We start from the raw sequence: 19,205 nt of genomic DNA, 5'->3' as shown, positions 1-19,205 counted from the left end.
TCAGGACCAGTCCATGATTGGATTACCTGGTCATGGGGACAGCCAATCGTAAATTGCTTTACGACTGGGTCTCGCGGTTCAAGTGTCTTACAGAGGTCGCTCGAAGCCTCAGACTATGATGATTAAAAGCTTCACACTCAAGGGTTCTTAGTTATGGTGAGAATTGAATAGATGTACTCCAGCACTGTGTGCTGTTCAGTGGTGTAAGGATCCTCAGAGACTTCAACGTCTGTATTCTGGCAAGCGACTGGTCTCAAGGCGTTCATTAATAGCAACTAGAAGAGTACTCTACTTTAGGTGTTGTCATCAACCCTCATTAGGTCATCATACTGACAGTGTTACCACGATCGATGACTCTCCTAACCACCTTCTTCGGGAGTTGGTTATGCTGCACTTCAGCCTCGCCTGTGAGAACGAAAACTTGGCTCTGAGGACCAGTGGCAGGACGTGATGTTTTTATTCTAAGGAGCGAAAGGGACAATAGATTTGGTTCTCAGAATCAGTGGAAGAGTGTAGATAATGGTTCTGAGGACTAACAGAAATGAGTACAAAAAAACTCCTGAATATCTTGATTCTGTCATGTTGTTAGGGGGGGGGGGCCCGACTCCAGGGGGAATCTGTAGAAGGCACTGTGGGTGTCAAGGATGGTGTGCCAGGTAGAGAAGGGAGTCTTGTACCGTCCTCAGACAGATGTACAGTGTGGCAGGAGGGCTGATAAGTTCCCAGCGACTCAGCTACGGTAACGCAGATGAATAGACAGACTTTCTATAGATCGCCTGTCTATGCGTATGACAGTATGTGTAACTGTACGTGACAGAAGTTTATCACCAGCTGAGGGGCGAGTGAGAGCCGGGCTATCGCACCTCAGAGGATGTTATTCTCCAGAGGTTGTTTTATTATAGCTGACGTCAAGTTTGGGGAAGCACAGACCTCCCCTCCTTACCCATAGTGACCCCCAGAGTTACACGTGACGACATCCGGGGAGGATACGTCTTCCCTTGAAGGGGCTGTTCGTCAGACCTTGAGGCGCGTCCATCATGGTCACTGTCGTGTGGATGATGATGATTGAAGGACCAGTTTGATTACCTATCTATAATTCCTGATTTATAGTCACCCATTTATGACTACCCCAGGGCTGGTTGCTAAGGGTGACTCCTATCCAGGACTTCTCTCTAAAGACCCGGGGTCAAGCCCAAGGCTGCGCTACTTCCAGTAATGATAAGTCAATAGTGAGATGGTCTTTGACGAGTCTGTGTCTCCCAGTGATACAGCCTCGTCAAAGATGACTTTTCCCTCGTAATGTACTAATAACCTCTTGCAGGCGGAGTCCGGTAACACCTAAGGAGCAGTTTCGAACGAACTTTCACTCAACACGATTTTGAAAAATATAAACTGTTTTGAAATTGATTTCCAAATCAGCTACCCACTTAATTGAGAGATTATTTCTACGATGTTCATGAAACATACGGTTCTACCATAATACAAAGAGGCTTTAGTTATTCATGAAAAAGTTTGTAAATTGCCTTGAGCATGCGTATGTAAATACAGATCTACAAAGTTAAATGACGAGTCCACACGAGTGTAAAACTCTCCCTGCAATACGCACAGATGAACATACATATGGATGTCGGAAATACCAACTCTATTTAAAGAATAGCAACAAGGGTGAGATAGCTGACGTGAGAGACAGTCTACACCACGAGTGACACTGAGGAGAGACAGAGAGACACAGAATTACGATGAAAAGTGAGATCTGTAAGCAGGACGGTGCGCCGACCACCAAGCCTTGGTCACCACACCCAAGGGTCGTACCGTCATTCTGAAGGGTCGTTTAAGCAGTCGTTCTCAAAAGTCGTGTCGTCGTACTAGAGGGGTTATGGAAGCCATGACTGGGAGGGTTCGTAAAGTATACAAGACTAGCAGTCGTAAATCTGGGGAAAAAAAAACCCAAGAGGCATTTGAAATAGCCAGACCATAGCTGGAGTAGAGGCTAGCATATGACACTGGACATAGGGACGTCTGACGGTACACTGAAGACGAGGCCATGTGTCAGGTTCCAGCCCAACACTGTCGGTATACTGACTCATGGGTGGGAAAGATGTAGACCAGCTCTTATCTTTGGTCGTCTGACTGACGCACTTCTCGTTGTCTTTCCTCACCTGAGGTGCCTCCCATAGCGCTTCCTGTGGCCGAGGTGCTGGGATTTCTTACCAGGCCTGACCACCTGCTCTACCCTGACGATGCTTACGACGAGTTCCTCCAAACAAAAAAGCCTCTACTGCCTCAATTCCGTCAGCTGACCATGCCGAAGCTGTACTTCTATAGATGATCAATGGCCATTTACGAAGTGAAAACGTGTACGACCTTTGAATTATCTTGAAACACTTGAAAAATGTTCAATTGGTGGCTATAACATGACGTTGACGGACTCAGTGACCCTGGCACTGAGAGGCCTACAGCCTAGACAATTGACCAACTAGCGGAAATCACGCTATTTTTAGCGCCCTTTCTTCTCTCGCTAAGGATCAGGACGGGATGTTAACCTAACCACAAACTCTACCACACCCGAGGTGGCAGTGGTAGTAAAGTGGTCACCATGTCATCAACTGTTCCTCATTTGATTTCACTCGATTATCACATCACTGATGACCATGAAATATCTTTACGACAAAGAAATTCATAATTCCAATCAGATACAAAGACTTTTCACATGAGTCATCACTACATACTTGCCTACCATAAAGTCTCTCTCCTGAACAGATATGTCATTTCATTGAACACTTCTCAGACATGTGGAAAGCTAAATCAAACTCAATATAAAACTTTCTCACAAAATGAAGATGACAATATTCCATAAAATCTATGATTTTTACTGTACAAGTCTTTATCATCCTTGCGTTACAGCAACACAAGTCATCACAGACCCTCGCAAACACTGCAGTGGATGACTGAGGAGACTAAACTACCCAAAGACCAAAGAATCATCGACCAGAAGCAGCATTACTGCCAGTGACATAGAGTCATTTACCAGGTAACATTATCGCCTCTGTCTGCTTCGTGCAATTTTCCTGCGTCCGTGAAAAATATTCAGAATGAATCATGTCACTCTGGCCTGAAGTCTGACTGAGATATATTTCACAAAGTTTGGTCTTACCTCAGTACAGTTGGTTAAGATATCGCTCACCCTTACCTCATGGGCGCTAGGGAAACAGGGAGCATCAGCGTGTGGGTGGGTGTGGTGGGCGTGGAGCATCAGCGTGTGGGCGGGTGTGGTGGGCGTGGAGCATCAGTGTGTGGGCGGGTGTGGTGGGCGTGGAGCATGGGGAAGGTACGGAGGCGGAGCGTGTCCAGCTCTTGCTCCAGGTCCAGTATGGTCCCCTGTCTCTGGCGGACCTGGGAGGTCAGGTCACTGCAGGCCATCACACGGCGCAGCCTGGTCGAGGTAGAGAGAGACAGAGAGAGTTGGTCAACTAAATATAGTTACCCCCCCCCCCCCCCCTACAAACACACAGACGCACACGCACGGGAACACACGACTCTACGATGGGTGGGGACGTCCGCTGCCACATGCAAACCATCTGGTATACGTAGTCTACAGGAAGTGATGACGTGCATATTCTACCACACGAAGACTAACGCTAGTTTACTGTGGTGTACAATACCTCTCTCCCCTCACCTCTTCCCTTCCATACCCCATTCTCCATCCCTCCCTCCCCTTCCATACCTCCTGTCCTCCCTCCTGCCTCCTGACGTTACCTCTCCTCCTCCCTCCCTCCCTCCTGCCTCCTGACGTTACCTCTCCTCCTCCCTCCCTCCTTCCTGCCTCCTCACCTGGTCTCCCTCCTGGCGGCGAGGACCTCCGGCTGGGCCTGGGAGACCTTCGTCTGGAGGTCGTCTATCTCCCTGGCCAGATCGTCCACCTGTCGTTGCAGGAGCTCCACTTTACGTCGGGTCCGGTGGATCTTGTCCTCCACTTGGCTGGCCTCGGCCGCCACGCCCTCAGCACGACGCCCCTGAAGCTGTACACAGAGACAGACAGACAGACAGACACACACACACACACACACATAATACAAGATAATACATTAACTCGTACAGTAATCCAAATGCATGCGCATACAATAATACAGCGAGACAGCAGAACTGTGTGTTCTTCAGTGTATAATACATAACTACAGTCCGTCATGCCGACTGTAATTACACTTGTCATAACAGTCACTCCTACCGAGTTTGTTACAGTCACATCTTATTCTTGAAATTGAGATACAGTGATACAGAAATGCTGTATTATCATACACGCTGTATAGTTTGTGTGAGAAAGGGAGGTAGATACTAAATGCTGGGGTCTTCAGTACTGTATCTGCAGCAGGTGTTGGGTACAAGAGATGTTGTGGTAAATACAGCAGGATACGTGCGACTACAGCGGCCACTGATACAGCCAGAAATACGGCAGTGTGTGTCCATGTACGTAAATAGGGTAGTAATACGGTCAGAAATACGGTAATGTGTGTATGTATCCAAAAGAGGGTAGTACATACATGTGTACATGTAGCTAGTCTTCAGGTCAAATCTATGTTTTTTTGTATAATGTCTTTAATTTACGTTTTCATTAATAAATTTTGTATAATGTCTTTAATTTACGTTTTCATTAATAAATTTTGTATAATGTCTTTAATTTACGTTTCATTAATAAATTTTGTAAATCTTATGACCTGCGTCTTAATACGTACAATCACATCTTATTGATTCATATTTTCGTGCATTAAATCTTATGATTTATGTAATTCCTATGATTCATATTTCTGTTTCAGTTCTAAATGTGACATCCTATACATTCATTTGGTAATATTCACATCGCGCATGGCTCTATATAGCTTTGGTCAATTTTGAAATGTATATTTCGACGTTAATTTTGTGATTTTTAATCATTCATATTTTACACAATAATTTTTGGATTTCTATCTTTTTTTTTTAAAGTTGCCAAGACTCACCTGCTGTAGTCGCTGAAGGGAGGCGTACATCTGTGAGGGGTCTTGCTGGACGCTCTTGGCCACGACACCTGCAGCCGCCCTCATGACGTCACGGCCCACCTGCCCATCACACATACACCTGTCTTAGTGACGTCACACAACTCCCCCAGCCTCATTGCCAGGCCTTAAGTGCAAGAAGGGCGCGTACACGCGTACCCTCCTAATGACCGTAGTCTGAGGTAGAGCGACATGAGCTGTTGTGTTCAAAAGGTCGTACCGTCGTGCTCAAGGATCGTACCATCGTGCTGTTGTATTCAAAAGGTCGTATCGTCGTGCTCAATGATCGTACCATCGTGCTGTTGTGTTCAAAAGGTCGTATCGTCGTGCTCAAGGATCGTACCGTCGTGCTATTGTGTTCAAAAGGTCGTACCGTCGTGCTTTTGTGTTCAAAAGGTCGTACCGTCGTGCTCAAGGATCGTACCGTCGTGCTGTTGTGTTCAAAAGGTCGTACCGTCGTGCTCAAGGATCGTACCATCGTGCTGTTGTGTTCAAAAGGTCGTACCGTCGTGCTCAAGGATCGTACCGTCGTGCTATTGTGTTGAGAAGGTCGCACCGTCGTGCTCAAGGATCGTACCGTCGTGCTGTTGTGTTCAAAAGGTCGTACCGTCGTGCTGTTGTGTTCAAAAGGTCGTACCGTCGTGCTCAAGGATCGTACCGTCGTGCTATTGTGTTGAGAAGGTCGCACCGTCGTGCTCAAGGATCATACCGTCGTGCTGTTGTGTTCAAAAGGTCGTACCGTTGTGCTCAAGAATCGTACCATCGTGCTGTTGTGTTCAAAAGGTCGTACCGTCGTGCTGTTGTGTTCAAAAGGTCGTACCATCGTGCTTAAGGATCGTACCATCGTGCTGTTGTGTTCAAAAGGTCGCACCGTCGTGCTCAAGGATCGTACCATCGTGCTGTTGTGTTCAAAAGGTCGTACCGTCGTGCTGTTGTGTTCAAAAGGTCGTACCATCGTGCTTAAGGATCGTACCGTCGTGCTCAAGGATCGTACCATCGTGCTGTTGTGTTCAAAAGGTCGCACCGTCGTGCTCAAGGATCGTACCATCGTGCTGTTGTGTTCAAAAGATCATACCGTCGTGCTCAAGGATCGTACCGTCGTGCTGTTGTGTTCAAAAGGTCGTACCGTCGTGCTGTTGTGTTCAAAAGGCCGTACCGTCGTGCTGTTGTGTTCAAAAGGTCGTACCGTCGTACTCAAGGATCGTACCATCGTGTTAACAGGAAGGACCCATCCATCTAGTGTGGGAATCCCGCCCACCTAATCTGGACGGGTCCAAGCTGACCAGGAGACCAAACTGATGATGACTCTGGCTCAATATAAGCGTCTTCTCTCCTCCTGAACGAGTCAATTGGTTTAGAATTTGCAACATTACCTGGCTGCTTATTCCCTTGTCCAAATACCATACAATACAGTACAGGAGCTGTGATTGACCTTCAAGGTGTTGTGATTTAGTCTAAAGATGTATTCTTGAAACACGAAGGCGTTGTAAACTTGACCTAAAGTTGTGATTTATCATAAAAGTGTAGTCTGAAAGTAACGTTATTTGTCCTCATGTGATTTACATTAATATGTGTTATGACTGATATTAGAGTCGTGCCATTCAATTCAGCCCCTTGAATACAGGACTAGACTCCTTGAGTAAGACGATTTAACCCCTTGAGTACGACGACTTAACCCTTGAGCATGACGAAAGTCAAGTCATACTCATACTCATGAGATTAAGCCATCGTACTCAAGGGATGAAGTTGTCGTACTCAAGGGACAAGTCGTGGCGGTCAGTGGGGTTAATGCTGCTGTGACTGACCTTAAAAGTGGTGATCTGGTGCAGCTGGTGACGAGCCATCTGCACCTGAAGTTCCAGCTGGCCTTTCACTGCCCTGAGCGCCTCCACCTCTTCACCTGCACCATCTGGCTCGCACTCCGGGCCCTCACCTTCTGCATACGTCTGGCTCAGCTGGTCGAGGGAGTGGAGAATCCAGTATGTACATGAGCACAGAAGAATCAAAAGAAATACTGAATAACCTACGTGTCTGTAGGGAAGGTGGACATCTTGTTACGAGGATGTAATTCAGAGTTTAGTGTATGAATCTGATCCTCTTCTAGTTCCAGGTCTATACAACTGAATTCAAGCAGCAACCGACCACTGGGTCACAACGAGGCTGTTTGTGATGGTGGAGAAGATATACATACAGACATACAGAGGAGAAATACATAGAGATATCTTTATAAGGAAGAGCTGTGTAAACTTGAATGTTGACCTGTTCTGCATGTACGAGCACAGCCAGTCGACTTAGATGTAATCTTCAACAAAAATCTCCACGTCAAAGAATGATGGGTTTAAGATAGAGAGATTAACTAAATCAATTTCCTCGATCTGTTTCATGATTATAAAGCTAATTATTCGTATTTGTTGGTTTGAAAGGAAAATCCCAGGTGTAATGAAATCACTGAGATGACTCCTGCTGATCTTACCTGACCTGAGAGATATGGCGTCAGTACGTTAGTCCTGAGGAAGACCAGGACCTTACCTCAGCTGTGCTCTCCACCTTCGTCACGTATTGGTGCTGAGAGAAACAGACTCGTCCCAGCAATGCCACGTCTTCTGCCGTGACTGAGGACCATCAAGACTTACCTCAGCGGTGTTCTCCAGCTTCCTCAGCTCCTCCTGTGGCACCAGACGCGTCTCGCTGAACTCCGGTGACAGGTTGGCCGTCATGAGGTCGAGGTCCACCTTGACCTGGCCGGTGTTGAGGACCAGCACCAGCTCCAGGTCCTCGTCCAGCAGCCTCAGGTCATGACTCGTCGATGATATAGATTCGTCCAGCTGATAAGTGATTAATAACGTGATTAATTCTACTTCGTCCAGCTGACAAGTGATTGAGAACGTGATCAATTCTACTTCGTCCAGCTGACAAGTGATTAATAACGTGGTTAACTCTACTTCGTCCAGCTAAGTGATCAATAACGTGATCACAATGTTCCATAATTACTCTTGATTATTATCAGCCTCGATAATCATGATGATGAATATTTATGAAGTGACTTAGATCAAGAGCTGAGGAGAATGCACGTTACGACCCTGGCAATCTCCTAGTGTACGGACGCCACATTTCTAGATGACAGCAATCAAAGAAGTGATCAGGAGTGCATTGTGCCTATGTGTAGAGATGATACAGGCTGTCGAATTCTAGGTATAGCGCCTCTATCTCCATCAATTTTAAGTTATCTTAAAGTGGACAAGGCTCTGGGACGGGGGAAAACTGTGGAGTACAAAGATTTAAGATCAATTTTTGGACAGTTTAAGTGATACATTCGTAACACTTTCGTTTATATTTTGCCAATAGATTACGAACAGGACGAACGCCTACGGCATCTCGCCATCATTTTGTGACGTTACGCGAACGGCTGATCAAAACCAATCACCTGGAGATTGTTTGGGTTCAATGAAGCTTTATTTCGGTTTGTATGACGAGATAAATCGCAAATGACGTCGTAATAAAACAAAATAAAGTGTTTGTGGAGTGTTAAGAGTGCTTATCATCCTGTATAATTCATCATGCGTTCCAGTGGATGCCACCATGACCAGTAATGGTTGAATCCGGCTTCATCCAGCGTTGCAAATACGTTGGGTGAGTTCACATGTCTATATCAATTCAGGGCTCGAATTAATGCTCACGAGATCTACCCGGCACAAGGTCACATTCTCACATGACAAGAAGTATCTGAACTCACTGTTTACATTGCCATCCAAACAAAACAACATAGCGAAGATCAAATGGAGTATTGACAACACGTTTTTCGTATGAATACGTAATAATATAAATGCCTTCACAAATGTAATGTATAAAAGTTATCAGTGTCTATCTAAATATCAAAGTTCAACGTTTATCAATATCATACAGTGCTATTCAGCCCCACAGTCACACTATCCCACATGACCCTGCCACTAACGAGCCAATTAGTGTTGACAGATAGTTATGAAGGGTAGTCAAGCATAATTTCACACTCTTGTATCATTCCTTAAAGGAGCAACAAAGATCCCATACGAGAAAAACTAAGATGGCGTCTCTGTCTTAGACTTTGAAAGTCACCTGTCTGAAGTACAAATGACTGAAACGAGGTCATCAGCAGGTCATGGGTAGTTATCACTTGTACATGGAAGGTCATGAGAAGGAGAAGGAGAGGTCTTGAGCCAGTTGTGGAAGGTCACAGCCTAACTACACGAGAAATCACAAGCTAATCATGAGAGGTCGTTTGTGGGTCATGGGAAGGTATCAGTACGTCATGAGCAGGTCACAGACGATACACGAGTCACGGGAGGTCATCGGGGAGGTTAAATGGGGTCATCGCCAGTCATATGGTGATCATCGGTCCTCAGTGGGTCAAAGGTCACCAGCAAGCCAGGTCAGAGTAACTCTCAACCACCGAACCTGTTTGACCTCCTGCAGGAGACTCTGGCGATGGGCGTCCAGGGTCTGGAGGTGCGACGTGGCGGAGGACCTCTTGGAGGCTGCCTCCTCGGCCTCCTCCACAAGATCCTGACGGCGGCGACGGTACCGCTGGAACTGGCGCCAGGTCCTGGCCCCTCCCGCTAGACCCTCCGGCATGCACTCCTCGCCCGGCCTGACCCAGGGGATATCATTATTATTATTATTATTATTATCATTATTATTATTATTATTATTATTATTATTATTAATTATTATTATCATTATTATTATCATTATCATCATTACGATAATTTGTGTCAGTGATTTGAACTGTGAGATATGCAAAAATCTTGATGGCTCACTCACGTTACCTGGGGCTGTACAGTGATGTTACCTGAGGCTGTACAGTGATGTTACCTGGGGCTGTACAGTGATGTTACCTGAGGCTGTACAGTGATGTTACCTGAGACTGTACAGTGATGTTACCTGAGACTGTACAGTGATGTTACCTGAGGCTGTACAGTGATGTTACCTGAGGCTGTACAGTGATGTTACCTGAGGCTGTACAGTGATGTTACCTGAGGCTGTACAGTGATGTTACCTGGGGCTGTAGAGTGATGTTATCTGAGACTGTACAGTGATGTTACCTGAGGCTGTACAGTGATGTTACCTGAGGCTGTACAGTGATGTTACCTGAGGCTGTACAGTGATGTTACCTGGGGCTGTACAGTGATGTTACCTGGGGCTGTACAGTGATGTTACCTGAGGCTGTACAGTGATGTTACCTGAGACTGTACAGTGATGTTACCTGAGACTGTACAGTGATGTTACCTGGGGCTGTAGAGTGATGTTATCTGAGACTGTACAGTGATGTTACCTGAGGCTGTACAGTGATGTTACCTGAGGCTGTACAGTGATGTTACCTGGGGCTGTAGAATGATGTTACCTGAGACTGTACAGTGATGTTACCTGAGGCTGTACAGTGATGTTACCTGAGGCTGTACAGTGATGTTACCTGAGGCTGTACAGTGATGTTACCTGGAGTCGTACATTGACGTCATCTGGTCGTCACTGTGTGATGTACTACTCGCGGGTCGTGAATACCTCACACTACCACGACGCGTACCACCTCCCTGCAGGGGGGTGGGGGGAGGGTCGTCATAAATCAAGATATAATTCACAAGTTTCAGACTTGATGATTCACAAGTTCCAGACTTGATCATTCACAAGTTCCAGACTTGATCATTCACAAGTTCCAGACTTGATCATTCACAAGTTCCAGACTTGATCATTCACAAGTTCCAGACTTGATCATTCACAAGTTCCAGACTTGATAATTCGCAAGTTCCTGATTTGATCATTCACAAGTTCCAGACTTGATCATTCACAAGTTCCAGACTTGATCATTCACAAGTTCCAGACTTGATCATTCACAAGTTCCAGACTTGATCATTCACAAGTTCCAGACTTGATCATTCAGAAGTTCCAGACTTGATCATTCACAAGTACCAGACTTGATCATTCACAAGTTCCAGACTTGATCATTCACAAGTTCCAGACTTGATCATTCACAAGTTCCAGACTTGATCATTCACAAGTTCCAGACTTGATCATTCACAAGTACCAGACTTGATCATTCACAAGTACCAGACTTGATCATTCACAAGTTCCAGACTTGATCATTCACAAGTTCCAGACTTGATCATTCACAAGTTCCAGACTTGATCATTCACAAGTTCCAGACTTGATAATCATATGATTCCTTTAACCCTTCCAGCACGATGGTGGATAACTTGATCACGAGGGTAAGACCCCTTATACGATGGCTTGACCTCTGACCTGACCCTTATAGGTCTGGTCATCTCATTAAGGGGTCGTACCGTCATGCGCAAGGGGTCGTGAAGTCGTGTTCCAGGAGTGATATGGGATCACTGCCTGGGTGTTAGTGCATGAACTATCATGCACACTCTGTAGACCCCATGTTCTATAAATGCAGTCAGTATTTAGAGAGAGAGAGAGAGAGAGAGAGAGAGAGAGAGAGAGAGAGAGAGAGAGAGAGAGAGAGAGAGAGAGAGAGAGAGAGAGAGAGAGAGAGAGGTCATGAGACCCAACGGGAATCACATCAAACAGGAAGAGGCATAGACAGATGATAACAAGAACGCCTTGACCTCGTTCAAATTCTCACCTCAGGTGTGGCTGGGGGTAGGGCGCTGGACGGGCTGAGGGGGGTGGAGCAGGTGGGGGTCAGGGGGGTCGACACCCCCTCGCCTCCCCCACCCAGACCCCGGGCACTGGGCAGGTCCAGGTGATGCCCGCTGCTCAACAATCGCTTGCTGCAACACACGTGATGAAACAGTGGAATTTCTCACAGATGGTCGACTTTTAGAAAAGGTGTGGCCTTTGGCAACTCAAAGGTAGGCCGTTTTGATAACTGTTGCTTTCCCTACACCTCGAAGCTTTGGAACTCTCTACCCTCTCATGTCTTTCCCAATTATCATAACCTGACACATTTTGAGACACAAGGTTTTCATTAAATCCAAAATGTCATGAATACTTTCCCTTGTCTCTTCTTTTTCCCAATCATTAACCTCTCTACACTCCTTTCAAGGCCCAGCCTTGATGTGGACCTTAGTCTGTGGCTGGAGCGAAGCCTCCAACATATATATAAAAAATCATACCTCACCCACAGAGACATATGATCATAATCATACCACATCCAGAGAATTAAGTGATTGTAATCATACCACATCTACAGACGAAAATAACTATTATCATACCACAACCACAGAACATGATTATAATCATACCACAACCACAGAATATGATTATAATCATACCACAACCACAGAAAAACATGATCATATTCATACCACACCCACAGACGGAATTGATTATCATCCTACCAAATCCACGGACTGATGTGATTATAATCATACCACATCCCCAATCTCAGATGATTAAATTCACACCAATCATACTTACTCAGATCATTATAATCATACCACATCCCCAATCTCAGAAAATTACACTCATACCAATCATACTTACTCAGTATGATACCACACTCAGTGTCATACCACACTGACAGATTCAGATGATTACAATCATACTGCAGTCAGACTTATTTCTAATAATCATGCCACACTCATAAATGATGACTCTTGTGAAATAGAATTGCGTATGATAGATGCACCAGAAACTGCATAGCATCAACTGAGACTAATCATTTAACAAAACTGACTGATTAATCATACCATAAAACTACCAGCGGATGATTATACCACATCAGATGATCATCATAAAAGTGAAAAAAAAAAGAATGTAAAATCAGATGTTAAAGGGAAGGAGGACGGGTGTTAGACACAATGTTAAAGGGAAGGAGGACGGGTGTTAGACACGATGTTAAAGGGAAGGAGGACGGGTGTTAGACACGATGTTAAAGGGAAGGAGGACGGGTGTTAGACACGATGTTAAAGGGAAGGAGGACGGGTGTTATACACGATGTTAAAGGGAAGGAGGACGGGTGTTATACACGATGTTAAAGGGAAGGAGGACGGGTGTTAGACACGATGTTAAAGGGAAGGAGGACGGGTGTTAGACACGATGTTAAAGGGAAGGAGGACGGGTGTTAGACACGATGTTAAAGGGAAGGAGGACGGGTGTTATACACGATGTTAAAGGGAAGGAGGACGGGTGTTAGACACATGTTAAAGGGAAGGAGGACGGGTGTTAGACACATGTTAAAGGGAAGGAGGACGGGTGTTAGACACGATGTTAAAGGGAAGGAGGACGGGTGTTAGACACGATGTTAAAGGGAAGGAGGACGGGTGTTAGACACGATGTTAAAGGGAAGGAGGACGGGTGTTAGACACATGTTAAAGGGAAGGAGGACGGGTGTTAGACACATGTTAAAGGGAAGGAGGACGGGTGTTAGACACGATGTTAAAGGGAAGGAGGACGGGTGTTAGACACGATGTTAAAGGGAAGGAGGACGGGTGTTAGACATATGTGAGGTAGACAGGAGGAGTGCATATGTAAGTCTCGCCCGATAATTCTTATCTAAACATAAGGTAAAGTCTCACGGACGGTGGAATAAGGCTGTGTACCAGGGAACTGCTCTCTATCCCCCCCCTCACCAGCCGACCCTATGGTGGAGTCTGGCCTTGTCAAACACGTCTGACCAGAAAATCAGGTTGTCTGGTGGGCTGGGGCAGAGGGGTGAGGTAAGGGGGGCACAACACTGGCTCCCCTCTCCGTCAGGAGAGGTAAGCAACTGGGGAGAAAGGAGAGGTGTGGGGTGCTTACCAGGTGGGGACGAAGCCGAGGAAGAGAACTGGTCTATATGTCTGAGTTTATGTTTAAAATCTTCGTGTCATTTATGTGCTTTTATGACAGGCCTTGACATTCAGCTGCATGTTTGCATTTACAGTCATGTGTATTCATGAACAGGTGCAGATGGGGGTCGTAAAACCTCGTGTGTACATGGGAGTCCCGAAGGTCTGAACCTGTGTGTAAGGTAATGTATGTAGTACCATAATTAAGCGTTACGTGTGTGTGTGTGTGTGTGTGTGTGTGTGTGTGTGTGTGTGTGTGTGTGTATAGTCTTCGTGTACTGTAGTATGAGTAGACTGGTGTTGGTGTAAAAGTACATGTGTGTGTGTGTATGCGGAAGTAAATACAACGCATGTGAGGTTTTTGTGTGAATTTTATCTTTGTGGGTTACGGGGAGAAAGTTATACAATCGTGTTGCCCCGTCTCTTAACCTTGTATGCACACACACACACACACACACACACACACACACACACACACACACACAGCATAGGCCTGGAGTGTTTGTGTGTATGTGTGTTTGTGTGTGTGTGTGTGTGTGTGTGTGTGTGTGTATTTAATTTCTCATTTGTACAGTTTGGGGAGAAGGGTTATGACTTTAGCAGCCCATCTCTCCGATGACTTACCTTAACAATCAATTGACGTATTAACTTTCTGTACACCGCCTTCCTTCATAGTTTCCTCTCTGAGGTTATTTCATTTGTCCACAAGCCGCGCTACAGAGGCAAGTCGGGCACATCATGTCTAACTTGTCTCCTGTTTAGTAACTTGATTTAACCTATCGTCGATGTGGAGGAATACGCGGGATACAGCAACAGACCACTGGGTCTTTAGGGGTATATTTGTGATTTCGTGTGAATGAAGCTGCATATACATTACTTAAGAAGGAACTTGGCTGTATATATCATAGGTATGGAGGCATAAAAACGTCGCTCGTAGACTTGAAGCGAGATATTCGTTTTGTTGATTTTGTTTTCAGGTTTTCCAATATTGGTCAGCCATTCCATATATCAAAAATCTTGCCCGTGAAAAAGCACTTCGCCTCACTCGAAGCAAAACGCTTGACCACGTCTCTGAATGCGTTACTACAGGTGGACTCAGACTGATTTAGCCTTCAGGCGCTGCTTAGATCTAAGCCTTCAGGCGCTGCTTAGATCAAAGCCTTCAGGCGCTGCTTAGATCAAAGCCTTCAGGCGCTGCTTAGATCAAAGCCTTCAGGCGCTGCTTAGATCAAAGCCTTCAGGAGCTGCTTAGATCTAAGCCTTCAGGCGCTGCTTAGATCAAAGCCTTCAGGAGCTGCTTAGATCTAAGCCTTCAGGCGCTGCTTACATCAAGACTGTCGTATTCTCTGAGACTTATGAGCGGATGAAATCAACACATTTTTCTCTCTATATTATGTGAGCTGCAGTCGTCTAGACGGCTTTCAAACGACTTTCTCTTCGCCCGGGAATCAAACGCCTTTCATGACCGCTGCTCTACTCTGTTACATGTTCCCCATTTCATTAAGCTGATCAACCAAAACTGAACATAATTTTCGAGGTTTAGACACATCAATCAACATTTGCTTCTCAGGCTGAAATTCGAATACCTAACGTTCGAGCACCGATCATTTTCTACATCTTTTTCCTTTCACCCCAAGATAGCCTTGAGAGGGGCATGTTTTGCTGGTGCCATGTCGGTCACTACACCAAAAAAGAAGGATAGGACTTTGTTCACCTTACTCTACGCACCGGTTTTCTATCCCTGGGACTTTGAAGAACATAAAGACTGAGCAGTTTCCCTCGCTTGCGTTATGAAGATCAGGTGAGTTCATAATGAACACTGTCCTTTCGTCTCCACTTCCCATGTGTAACACCTGTTGGTGTTAAAATCAGACGTTCAGCTTGCAGCTTGGCATCATCTGCGAATCTTATATCTAAGAGTACAGCCACTGATCAGCGTCATCAATATATATCAAAGAGGTGGTCCCAAGACACCAGTGATCCCGAAGGCACTCCACTTATCACGGCTTACACCTCTAAGGTTTGAATGTTAATGGCTTTGTTTCGTTTACCGCCAGTAAACCGGTTTCCTAATCTGAGAAACATAATACTACCGATATGATACTACTATATGAATAAACTTTTCCTTGTTCTCTTTGATGAGGGACTTTATAGAATACATTCTGAAAATCTACATAAAAGACATTAATCCGCTAATGTATCATCATAGACGTTCATTAGATCATGTAATCAGGCACATTGTCATGCATGGACAATGGCATCGAAAACCATCCTGCAAATCGTTAATCAGGCAGCGATCTTCTACACAATTTACTACTTTCCCAACCACAGACGTAAACTTGCTTGGGTGGTACGTTTACATCATCGGTGTTACACTTGCAGACTTACAACCTCGGGGAACTTTCCCTGTAGGAAGTGGCATTGATAAAAACAATCAAGGGCTTTACTTTGCTTTTTCGCTCATAGATTACCATGACACTTTTCAGGACCAGCCGTTTTATTTACTTCCATTCTATTTAAAGGTGGTAGTATATTATGATCAGGTATGTCTGTTTTTTCTATCATATTGGATAATGATATTTTTCAGTGTCTTGTGTGCTATTTTCTTGGCTAAGACGCACTTCTATACATCAGCGTTCCACCATTTTTGTTTGGTTCCAGAAAATGGTCGTCTGCTACACATGAGTACACTTACTTCCACAAAGATTGTGAATGCCTTACTAACCCTTCCCAAACTCTTTCTCCTCCCCATCTTTATATCATTGTTCTTTATTAGATTCAAAGAACTGTTCGCTCTTGTTATTGGCAATATCATTCAGAAGGCTGTAACTATGTTCCTCCTCTTCCTTCTGTCTTCGATGTGATTGCATTTATAGTAGCCAACATTTCTCTGTGACTCAGCTTCCATATCTTAAGTACTACTCTTTATTGCCCTTATCTGGACCCTCTCTAGCTGATCTTTATGTCTCGTTTACCAAACTTCAACACACATGTTGAGTGTGGGTACATGAACAGGTACGTAGGTAAAACATGCATAAGTACGTAAAGGCATACGTGGGCAGGAAGTGATTCATATTTGTACAGGTGTAGGTACAGTCTGACCATAAATTACTTTCACCCCTCAGTGCATTGGCATTCAAACTGAACGCTACCAAACCTGTTGTCTCGATAGACTTGGTATACATGTCTGCTACGTCATTGTTCTATGGTAAGTGTTATGAATAGTTTCACTGGTGGCGCCACATATACATATTCCCTCATCAGTAAAGCAGGACTACCAATATGAAGCCAGATGCGAGAGATTTGTTCGGAATATTTCGCCGGTTTGTCATGTTGTTCGACACCGAATGGGTAAGATTATTCTATGGTCTGAGTGTACATACGTAACTAAACTCATGGGTTGAAACGTCGCTGCGTTTACATGTATGAATATGTATGTATCTGTGGGTGTATCGTTACATTTTGTGTACATCTACGTCCATGCTGGTATGTGTATAAACATGAGGTTTGTCTAAGCGAGGTGGCACTGCTCTATGGGAAGGTTGTTTAGCGCTCTATAGCCATACCTATAGAGCCCCAGGAGATGGTTGTACTGCTCTATGGGCAGGTTGATGAGCGCCCTACGGAGCGCTGTCTCCTCCTCCCGCAGCTGCTCCTGAAGTCGCTCCTGCCGCCCTTTCGCCCTCGCCTCCTCCCTCCTTGTGGCCTCCTCCTCCGTTTCCACCAGTGACACACGCTCCGACACCTGCAACACACCCAAACATCTGTCACCTTCAGGACAAGTGTTTATCGTATAGAGAGAGACAGAGCGATGGCCTATCGCACAGAACCTCGCTCTCTGGCGGATGAGAACCCACCTGACGGCGTTGCTCCTGCAGATCGGAAAGGGTGTCTTGCAGCTGGTGCTGTTGGACGAGGCGGTGGTGGAGCCTGGAGGTGACCAGCTGATACAGCAGGAGAGCCTTATCCGTCGACACCCGCGAGTCCACGAGGCTCATCACTTGGCTGTCAAACTCCTGAAGAAGGTTCTGTCGAAGATAGGAACATGAACGTGTTAAGGATCTAGTCGAAGGTACATACGAAGTGTTAAGGGGAGAGAATCAGCGCCTTGATAGTGCGCATTCCTAATCAATATGTTGCTGAGCAGCCTGCAGTGCACGGATCCACACGCCGGGGGGAGGGAACTGTGAAGCAAAAGTTCCTTCTCATGGTGAAACTTCCCCGGCCAAGGCTGGGTCGACGCAAGGGCAGGTCAGCAACCTGCACTTGGTACAAGGTGTTCTCTGTACATATATAGGTATACTGCAGTATTTACGGGAGCAAAAGACGATTCATTAAAACCAAAAAGAAACAAATTCTCACTTACAGGGGTAAAGAGATCATATAATAACCGAATTTGTGAAAGAAAATCTACAAAGACACCCTTTCAATCTCTAAATAAATGTAAACAATAAACAATTCTTCGAAAGATGTCGGACGGAACAACCAGAAAATATAACATGATATTAAGCAAGAAACGTGTTAAAAAAAGTTGTAAAGAAGGACTTTTGTAGTATAAGAGTGGTGGATGAATGGAATAGAATGACTGGAGACCGCAGAGAAATAAAGTTATTTGGTATTAGAGAATGTTCAAGAGATAGGGCCCCACCAGTGTGGAACTCCCTCCCCGTCCAGTACAAATAGGTAATTATAAACAGATACTATATAACCATACACACACACGCGCGCATACACCCAAAGAAATAGGTAAATAAACACACAAACACACCAAGACAAGGCCACTGTCACACACACACACACACACACACACACACACACACACTGGTTTAGCCATATCACGTTAACATATCAGGTTTCCTGTCATGGTAGACTCACTTACTATACGTACGTTATCACAACATATTCTTAAAACTAACAGTTATTCGTTGACGCCACCAAACGCTCGGTGTGCCAATGCCACTGTCATTAACACAGTGATGTGTCAGGTGGACGAAAAGAAGCTCTCTCTCTCTCTCTCTCTCTCTCTCTCTCTCTCTCTCTCTCTCTCTCCTCACCGCGATAGTAGGCGTGATTCTCTCCAGCTGTAGGCTGAGGGTGGTGGCGTGGGCGCGGCGTCGACGGGCGTGCTCTTCCTGCGCCGCCTTCCACTCCCTCCACGCCCGCGCTTCCGCCCACGTCCAGTCCTTGCGCGGCCGCTCGATCTGCGGGCCGGTGTGGGGCATCAGCAGACGGAACGTAACGGAATGACGGCGTTACGACTCAGGGCGTGACGGGTGGTGGTGATGTTTACCAATTAGTTCGTGTGAGGATAGTTGAAGGACTGAGGAGGGTTTACTCGTCGTCTAGCCGTGGCTAGACTAGACCCACTGGCAGGGTCGCCTAGCCATCACCGCCACTGCCAAGCGACAGCAGT

At 45.6% G+C, this 19,205-nt stretch overlaps 1 protein-coding gene across 1 annotated transcript in view; it reads right to left on the bottom strand.

Annotated features, from left to right (window-relative positions):
• Nucleotides 1–2,882: 2,882 nt before the first annotated feature.
• The window catches only part of LOC139749924 (uncharacterized), a 36,675-nt gene continuing 20,352 nt past the window's right edge, over nucleotides 2,883–19,205 (bottom strand). Inside the window, 11 exon segments of the mRNA XM_071664341.1 lie at nucleotides 2,883–3,433; nucleotides 3,832–4,019; nucleotides 4,992–5,090; nucleotides 6,833–6,982; nucleotides 7,661–7,852; nucleotides 9,459–9,651; nucleotides 10,497–10,591; nucleotides 11,644–11,791; nucleotides 17,359–17,537; nucleotides 17,650–17,820; nucleotides 18,847–18,993. Of these exon segments, the coding sequence (XP_071520442.1) occupies nucleotides 3,253–3,433; nucleotides 3,832–4,019; nucleotides 4,992–5,090; nucleotides 6,833–6,982; nucleotides 7,661–7,852; nucleotides 9,459–9,651; nucleotides 10,497–10,591; nucleotides 11,644–11,791; nucleotides 17,359–17,537; nucleotides 17,650–17,820; nucleotides 18,847–18,993 (1,743 nt within the window). The 3' untranslated portion in view covers nucleotides 2,883–3,252.

The sequence above is a fragment of the Panulirus ornatus genome, chromosome 8, assembly GCF_036320965.1.
Source record: "Panulirus ornatus isolate Po-2019 chromosome 8, ASM3632096v1, whole genome shotgun sequence".
NCBI classification, from domain to species: domain Eukaryota; kingdom Metazoa; phylum Arthropoda; class Malacostraca; order Decapoda; family Palinuridae; genus Panulirus; species Panulirus ornatus.
Note: the sequence above shows the minus strand (reverse complement) of the source record. Positions and strands in the feature narration are given on the sequence as shown.